Raw genomic sequence first — 9,331 nt, forward strand, 5'->3', positions numbered from 1 at the left:
GTGTTATTACCTAATGAAGCTAATATAAACTTGCTTAAAAACAACATTATTGTTATTATCTTATAAAGCTTAAATAAACGAGATTATAAACAACATAATTATAATTACCTTACGAAAACGACATTATTATTGCTAATAAAAAGGACATTATTTTTATTACCTTATGAACCTAAAATAAACGAGAAAGAACGTGGTTTAATTTTAATTTTAATTTTAATTTTAATTTTAGAATTGAATTGTACATTATTCCCCCTTCAAATAAAAAGTCTGCTCTTCTTAGAGTCCTTGACAAACAAAAACTGCTCAAATTATTTCAATTTAAACCCCCAAAAACAAGCAGAGTGAGAAGGGGGAAGAAGAGGGGAGAGAGAAGCCCTAGAAAACCCTAATTCAATTCTCTCTCCATCATTCTCAACCTCTCGTTTTCAATTGATTTGTGCATTTTCTTCTCATAAACCCTAATTTTACTGTTCTTCGTCTTAATTTCTTCACCCTCAACTTTAATTCCATCAAATTGACGTTGCAATTTGCTTGGACTCCATAAATTATTTGAAATTACAGTCGCTAATTCACAAAATACTTCAAATTTAGGTTTCAGAAAAAGCTTAAAAATAGATTTAATGGAAGGATTGCCGCAGAACACACCGAGAACGGTGGAGGAAGTTTTCAACGATTTCAAAGGAAGACGCGCTGGTTTGATCAAGGCGCTCACCTCTGGTCTAATTCTCTCTCTTCTACATTTAATTTCTCTATATTTGACATACTTTTATAGTATAATTTCTTTGTTTTGATAATTAATTATAATTGGTTTTTTTTTTTTTTTTTTTTTTTTTTTTTTTTTTTTTGAATTTTTAAATTTTCAGACGTTGACAAATTTTATCAGCAATGCGATCCTGGTAAGCCGGTTTACACACTCTTACGTTTGCGCTTTATAATTTTTTTTTTTTATATTTAAATTGTTATGAGATTGAAATTTTAATTTTTGATGGTATAATTAGGCAGTTAGACTCTCTTCTATACTTGATTACGTGTTTCGGTTCTGAATTGGGCATTTTTGTTAAGTTTTTATTGATTTTTGCTCAAAATTTGCGCTTTAAATATACTCCTTCCGTATTTAAAATTTTTGCTCTATATATACTCCCTCCGTGTTTGAAATTTTCGCTCTAAACATACTCCTTCCGTGTTTAAAATTTACGCTCTAAATATACTTACCTTCCTAAAACTCTGTGAAAATCAAAACGTTTTTTTATTTATACACAGAGGGAGTAGGTTATAATGGAGTAGTTATCTTATAGTGATATTTATGTGTTAGTGGATAATACCATGTCTGCGGTCTTGAGACCAATTAGGATTAAGTAACAAAAGCGGTGTTAATTAATAATAACTGCCGACTTCATTAAAGACTAATATATATCCTGACCTTCCACAGCTTGCGAACTTTGTGTTTCTGTTCTTTTTTTGTTGGCAACTTGGCTTACACAGAGTCTCAAGTGGTTTACTTCTGAAATCGGTGTCTCGAGTCTTGTCATGTATCTGTTTATTGTGCATAATAATTGAGGTTATCCACTTATCATTGGTTCATTGGTATCTAGGTTTCTTGAGACCATTGGTTTTTTTGTCCACTTTCATTCTTGCTTAATTTTTATCTACAGTGATGGATGTCTTAATTTCTGGATAATTCTTGAAAAAAACTTGCATTGAACGTGATTTTTGCATTGAAATGAAAGAGGTGTAGCGAGTGTTTGTTGGTGAAGGAGAGTGGCAGAGAGGAATCAATGCTCAAAGTAGTAGGATGATCCTATGTGATATGAATTTGTTGCTGCTTGCCAGGCTTTATTTTGGCAGCCTCCAATAGCTTAGTTGATTGGCAAGTGTTATTGAACATTACATGCAACTTCAATTGGTCAATTTATGAAGAGTCAAGGAGTTTATCATGCTGAATAGTAGCTGCTAATATTTTTTTCAGCACTGGTCTAGTTAATATCCATATTCATAAATTTAGTCTACATAAAAAAAAAACAAAAAAAAATGTATATTTAACCACATAGTTGGCTAAGGTTTGCTTTGAACTAGACCTGCCAAATGGGTTGGTCGAGTTAGGTTAGAATAAAGTATTTGGGTTTGTCTTGAACACTTATCAAGGCAATAAAAAGAGTACGATATTGGTATGACTCAAGGGGTTAAGGGATTTGAATGTGCTAATCCTTTAATCATATATTTGGTCATACTACTTTTGTTCTCTAAAGTTCGATTCATTTATTGTAGATTCTTGCCTCTAGGAATACATGAAAAAAGTGATTGGGTGTAAGAAAATAATTGAATAAAGTAGGAGAGACGGGGTAAAAAAGTGGGTGGGTGTAACTGTATAAGAAAAATATGGAATAAATAAGATATAAAGTGTAAAAAATGTGTAATTATTGAGTGGTAGGAAGGGTACACCAGTAAATATTCCAAAGAAGAATGAAGTAGATGTGAGTTGAAATTTTTTGAAAGGACTCAAAATTGTAAAGCAATTTGAACTTTCTAGAACAAGGGAGTATAAAGTGTACACACTGTAAGCCAGATATACCAAATTTCAATGATTATGTTGACATTTATGACCAAATTAAATATACCATCTACATTCAACACAAACCACTATTAAAACCGACTATCCATTTAGCTAATTGTAACTTTATTATTATATGCTTCCTCTTTTGGTGTTTAAATATTGCAACAATAAGGATTCAAACACATCTGAATGCACAAATTTAATCATAAATATCTATAAATATCCACAAGTAAATATTATAAGAATTAGATATTATGAAACTATAAATTGAGACGATTCGAAAGGATCCCACATAATCACAATAAATTAGCAAATGATACCGGTAAATGTTCAATAACTCAATTGTTGCAATAATTAAAGAACTCAAGATGTATTTATTGTAATGGTTTTCGGGTTAGGTAAAAATAGGTTTTTTGGGTTGGATACAATTGGGTTCGAGTCAAGATATTTAATGCAATATTTTTGGGTTTGTTTTGGGTCTAGTGGATTCAAGGATAGCATGTACAATCCCCAATCCCCCCCCCCCCTAAAAAAATTATGAAATTCGAATTAAAGTAAATGTTTTTAATGTATAATTGTTTATTGTAGTTAATAGTTGGCACTAGTCTTGTGTTGGAATTTGTATTCCTTTTCTTTCCATGATTCATTTTGGAGTTACATTTTCAATTTTTGTTCTTTTCATTCCTTTTTTTTTTCCTTAAGAATAATTCAATTGTTTGGTTTTCATCATTTGTGTTGTACTATTCTTTTCCATGTGAGAAAATGATACTATTTCCCTCTTTGTAATACCCGTGACTGTTAATGCTAATGTGTATTTATTACTCCATATATGTCAAGGTATAAACATTATGTTTACACTAATTATTATTATTGTTATTGTTATTGTATGTGAGGTATCATTATGTTATTTAAAATTTATCCACATAAATTAATTTATCCATAAAAATATTTTTTTTTTTTTATTTTTTTTTTATTTTTTTGGTAAAAGGTTTACATTATTCTTATATTTTGAAAATTTGTGTTTCACAGTTTTCATGGACAATTCTACATCTTCCTTTTTATTTCTTGTATCATAGGTTTGTTATATTACTGCTATCCTTACACCTCATAATCTTATATTATCAGGTTTAGGGTTTGGGATAAGTTGAATTTTTACAGGTCTATGTGGATCACCTTGTTGCTTTTGCAAGTTACTCAATAGCGCAGGATATTATAGCATATCGATCTGTAGACCATACCTTATTCAACCATGATTAGTGTTTTTGGTTGTCTCTTCACAAATTTCTTGTTAGAGGTTCTTGTGTCCGTGAATTTTGTATAGATGACATTTTTGCTTGCAAATATTTTCTTCTACAATAGCTTGTTCACTTGTGAGCATAGAATGCTCGTCTTTTTACATTTTGTGGTAATGAATGGGGCAGTTGAAGTGCCTTATTTTTTGGTGGGTGGAGTGGGAGATATGTATTGTGTTAGTTTGTTAGAGATGGATGATTAAGGTGCGAGCAAAGTATATATTACATTATCTTATAAAATATTGAGAAATTTTATTATGATTGTGTTTGAATCATCAACTTACGGCATATTGTTCTTTTTGAGAATGAAAGATTTACTATGCCCTTAATTTGAAGAAGTTAGTGAATAAATTATTGTGTGTATGTATTGGAAGGGTTTGGGGGGGGGGGGGGGGGGGGGGGGGCGGGGGGAAGGAAATTTGTTGGGTAGTTATATAGTAGTGTTCCACGTAAGAGTCTGCTCACATTTTTTGTTTTTAAAATAATAAAGTAATGATTTGGTTGTAGTGCTGGAACAGTGAAATGTGTGGATCATTTTGGGTATGATTTGCTAATGACATTCAATGCTGTATTCTTTTTCTAATGCTGTAGTAATCCATGGGATAATGACCTCATGCCATTAAAATTGCTATTAAAGTTGCAGAGTTCTTGAATTGAAGGATTTAATGCTAATTCAGAGAAGATATTACTGATAAACTGCTTTAATACAAAATTTTAAAAAGTGAGCTGTTGATTGGGGTTTACTTGGAATCAGACAAGTGGTGTGTGGTCATTAATTAACCCAGTTAAAAATGACCCCTTTTTCCCTAGATATTAGGCCACTTTTCCACATATGGGCTCCCTAGAGGATAGGTCACTTTCTAAAGTAGCTATTATAGGTCGAATTTAATCTTCTGATGTTATCCTTAGCCCTTAGTTGAATCCCAAATGTAAAAAAAAATTATTTATGTGAGGTATCATTAAGTTATTTTAACATTTACTAAAAACGGCTACATGGAAAGATGATATATGGTTTTTAAGGCACTAAGGACAAGTAGTTTACTTGCTTTGTACTTTTAAATTCATGCTTTATTATTATGTTTTTTTATGTTTTTTTTTTACTAATTTATGTATGGCACCCAAGACTTGGGGTTGAATCCTCGTCTACAGTCTCTACATCATTTGTACATTGGGGCTCTCTCTGTACAGTTTATTTGATACAACCTCGTCATGTCACTATGTGCAATCTACTATGTAAATTTCTTTTTTCTTTTGCTGTTTTTGGAGAGGGGCGGAATCAACAAGAAGATATGTTCTCAGTTGATTGTGTCTCTATTGTTATATTCTAGCCATTATAGCTTGTATTTCTTCTGGTTAGGCCACCGGATTTGATCCTACAAGTTTTAAGGCTAAAATGGTTGCAAGAAGCCTTCATGGTAATTTTGACTGCTACACTTTCGATATCCCTCTTATGCTTTTCTGTTGGATATTTATTAATATTTAATATCAAAGAAGCTCATTAAGCTATCACCTTTTATCTTTTATTTTAGGTTGACTGATGAACTTGGGATGCGTTTTACTAATGATATCATTTATTCACCTGTTGTGCTTACCTGAAAGGAATTGTTGTTTTTGACTTGCAGAGAAGGAGAACTTGTGTTTGTATGGACTTCCAAATGAAACATGGGAAGTCAATCTACCTGTGGAAGAGGTACCTCCCGAGCTTCCTGAGCCAGCACTAGGTATTAATTTCGCTAGGGATGGCATGCAGGAAAAGGATTGGTTATCATTGGTTGCTGTTCACAGTGATTCATGGCTACTTGCTGTAGCCTTTTATTTTGGTGCTCGCTTTGGTTTCACCAAGAATGAAAGGTAGTTCTTATATAATTTAATTTACTAGGAATTTTATGGTTTGATGTGAAGGAGATTGATTGGATAAAATCAGGCTTCACTTTTTGTTTTTTTTGCTTGTCTGGGTTGTTTTTTTTATTTTTTTTATTGTCTGTTTATTTTTGAACCCCATGAATCATCTTAGACCATTTGACTTGTGAACTAGAACATAGAATGTTCCTAATTTTCTTATTGGGTTCAATTAGTTGATTTCAGTATCTTACATTCTTACTTAATGGGTCATGATAAGAGATATTATTAGTTTCCACCGAGTCAAGCAAGCTACAAGTGTGAGTGCCTTTGCAACAGAATGGAAGGAGCTGTAATCTTATCTCGGCAACACTTCCAGGTTAATCTCTATGTCATTTCCAATTCTGGCTGGCACCCTAGTCTATAGGATACTGAAAGTGACATTTAAGGATAGGGATGTTAGTGGGGCAGGTTAAGTGGAGATCCCTGTTGCATCCCCTCCATTTAGGTGGGTGAAGGTGAATATTTGGTGGGTGATGGGGATAAAAATTGTACCTGCCATGGGTAGTGGGGCGGGTGTGAGTTTTAGGGTGAAACCGTCCCGTACCTACCCCACTCTGCCTCGTACCCGCCTTTCTAAAGAGTAAAGACTACTAGTTATATGTGTATACCTTATTTCGTATAAATTAAAAATATTCTTAAAATACTAATTTTTTAATACAAGTATAAAATAAGGCCCTATTTTCTTCACCTTACTTTTATTGAATTGTAATTATTGTTGCTGTACTGGAATCATTTTAATTTGAATTAGATTATTGTTGTTCAACTGAAATTGTTTTTACTAGAATTACATTATTTTTTGTTGGACTTAACTTATTTTTGCTGATTTTCTATTATATTTGTTCTTTAAAGTTACTGATTTTTACCGGTTATAAATTTAAATTAATTTAATGGAAATATTTAGGATTGAAATTATTTGTATTGAATTTAAATATTTTAGATATTGTTTGAATAAGATGAAGTGAAAAGGGGTGGATAGTCAAATGGGTAAAATATTTAAATATTTTAGATATTGTTTAAATATTTAGGATTGAAATGTGTAAGGTGGGTATAGGCCAGGGTGGATAGTCAAATGGGTGGTGTGGCAGGGATGGGGATAAATTTTGTACCTGCCGTAGTTTTGAAAAGTGCTCCTTAAGCGTGCCTAGGCACAAGGCACGTTGAGTTGCAATAGTTGGCACCTTAGCGTTGTGAGGCGCAGACCGACAAAAGTTGCGTGTCTATGCGCTTGTTTCTAGGCTGCTTCTTGCGGCTTATGTTTTAAGGCGTTAATGGCTAATGTGTAAGATTTAGAAGAAAAAAATAAAATAGCATCAAACTGGAAATAGGGGGAATTCTTTTTATTAATAACATCTTTGTTTTTTTTAATTTTTATTTTATTTGGTGGGGAGGGTGGGGTCGGGAAAGGGAGTGGGAGTGGAAGGGTTAGTCCAATTCATGGTCTTGTGCATACTGCTATGATGGTCCAGCTTTGATGTGAAGACTGACTGGAAATTTCCAAAGCTCAGATGTTAGCAAGGACTGTTATTTATTTAGCTGAGGTTATATGGTCAGCTGGAAGTGGAAATTGACGGTCAGCTTTGGGCTGCCTAGTAAGGAGAAAGGATTCCTGATATCAGTCTCTGCCTTCAGGTTTACAGCGTTACTTCTGTGGACTGATGCAAATAGGATCTTCTTTGTACTTCCATTATGCCTTAATTGTTATCCCCTCCGTTTCTGAATACTTGCAGTAACTATTCATGCATTTGACCACATTAAATTACTACTCTAGGGTAATATATAAACAAGTGTTATTGTTTAATTCAAAGTATGTTGTTGGATAATTCTCAATGAAAAGTTTTCAAATTTTAATTTTTGTATTTTTTTTTTTCGTGATACGTAATTACATTTATTTAGGGTCAAACTTGTGAACTAATAAGCATGCAATACTGTAGAAAGCATTAAAAAATGGAGGGAGTCCGTATTTTTGTTGTCTGACATGTTTCTTGCTATTTTACAGACAGACAATATTTTTGGGTTTCGTTTGATTTGGCCTAGGATTTGTTCTTCATTTAAAACTCACTAATCAGAACTTATGTCAACTAAATTGAAATCAATCTGAATTTAATATTGTTGTTAATAGACACGCGGTAGCTCTAATATAAACTAACTGAAACTTCACTGCATTTTTTTTTGGAACTTGTCTTTATTAAGTTTATCTTTGTATGGTGAAAAGAATAAATCCATGTTCTTTATCAGGCAGCATTTGTATCTTGATTATTGATGAGACAATATATATATCTCTGGTTGTTAATACATGCAACAAGTTGATGCTAATATAAATTCATCTAAAGTTAACTTGTTGAATGTATTGAGAAACGGAGGAAGTATATATATTTGGGGTTTGTTTTTAGAGTTAATCTGTTGTGGGATTTGGTAACAGGAAGAAGCTATTTCAGATGATAAATGATTTACCAACTGTCTTTGAAATTCTGAACGGCAATGCTAAGCAACCAAAGGATCATTCTGGTCCTCATAACAGCAGCAGCAAAAATAAATCTGGTGGAAAGGTTGCAAATTATTTCTTGTCAATTTAATTGAAAAACTTGCAGGCTATGTTGTATTTTAAAATAACCTACTTCTCTTGCTTTCAATTCTAGCCGGCACGACAGCCCGAGAACCACATTAAGCCTGTGAAAATGCCTACACCACCGAAGGAAGTTGAGAGTGGCGGGGAAGAAGAAGAGGAAGATGATGAACAGGGAGCAACCCTGTGTGGAGCATGTGGTGACAACTATGCTTCTGATGAATTTTGGATTTGCTGTGACGTTTGTGAAAAGTGGTTCCATGGTAAATGTGTAAGAATCACACCTGCTAAAGCTGAGCATATCAAGCAGTACAAGTGCCCTGGCTGCAGTAGCAAGAGAGCTCGAGTTTGAGAACTTCTATTAGGAAGAAGCAACTAGCCAAGCAAATTGGTCAATTCAAGGTTTGGTACAGCTTCATTGTTCGAATCTAAAGTCACAATCTTGTAGACTTATATTTTCCATCGCTGTTAAGAACAGGCAGGTCAGCAGCAACCCATTTGATTGAGTGAAATTAGGTTATGTTTCTGGATGAATTAAGAATTTGTTTGACTTTTTTAATTTTAAGTTTCTTGAATTGTTAGGAATTGTTTTCCATTTATGGATTGCTGGCAAGTTGACTCACAGCAGAAGTTCATGTGCTATGTTTAATGCTCAGGTTTTTAAAGCTGTCTGCTGTCTTCGTCTTCCTCTTTCTCATCATCTATTTTTCTTAAAAGTGTTCGTCGTTGGTAAAGTTTTGTGATCCAAGGATTTGGTCATTTTTAGTATATATGACATTTTTTAGCTGCTTGGTCTTGATATCGCTAATTGAATTTAAGACTGATCTCGATCCTGTGAATTTGATCCAGTCATAAATGTGACTCTAAAAAAGAATTGTTTACAATTATACATTATAACAGGGAAGATTGATTGGAGCCCTAACAAGGCCAGGCTCACCTAAAAAGTGATCGAGTATGCAAAGTGTCAGCAACAGTGTTGACCACTGCTCTTTATTCTGCTTTCGTGTTAGCAATAAGTACTTG

General features: G+C 33.3%; 1 protein-coding gene across 1 annotated transcript; it reads left to right on the forward strand.

Moving 5' to 3' along the window:
• Positions 1 to 276: 276 nt before the first annotated feature.
• On the forward strand, positions 277 to 9,107 carry LOC110716961 (PHD finger protein ALFIN-LIKE 7-like). The gene is made up of 5 exons (XM_021895611.1): positions 277 to 717; positions 864 to 896; positions 5,466 to 5,694; positions 8,165 to 8,291; positions 8,382 to 9,107. Exons 1-5 carry the CDS (start codon positions 621 to 623, stop codon positions 8,658 to 8,660), a joined length of 765 nt encoding a protein of 254 aa, XP_021751303.1. The 5' UTR covers positions 277 to 620; the 3' UTR covers positions 8,661 to 9,107.
• The last annotated feature ends 224 nt before the right edge of the window (positions 9,108 to 9,331 follow it).

The sequence above is a fragment of the Chenopodium quinoa genome, unplaced genomic scaffold (genome assembly GCF_001683475.1).
Source record: "Chenopodium quinoa cultivar QQ74 unplaced genomic scaffold, ASM168347v1, whole genome shotgun sequence".
Lineage (NCBI taxonomy): Eukaryota > Viridiplantae > Streptophyta > Magnoliopsida > Caryophyllales > Amaranthaceae > Chenopodium > Chenopodium quinoa.

What these genes read in the sequence shown, in the direction of transcription:
- LOC110716961 (XM_021895611.1), top strand. Translation starts at nt 621, where the DNA reads ATGGAAGGATTGCCGCAGAACACACCGAGAACGGTGGAGGAAGTTTTC. An exon ending in GATCAAGGCGCTCACCTCTG is followed by an intron (nt 718 to 863) that starts GTCTAATTCTCT and finishes TTAAATTTTCAG; the next exon opens with ACGTTGACAAATTTTATCAG. An exon ending in GGTTTCACCAAGAATGAAAG is followed by an intron (nt 5,695 to 8,164) that starts GTAGTTCTTATA and finishes ATTTGGTAACAG; the next exon opens with GAAGAAGCTATTTCAGATGA.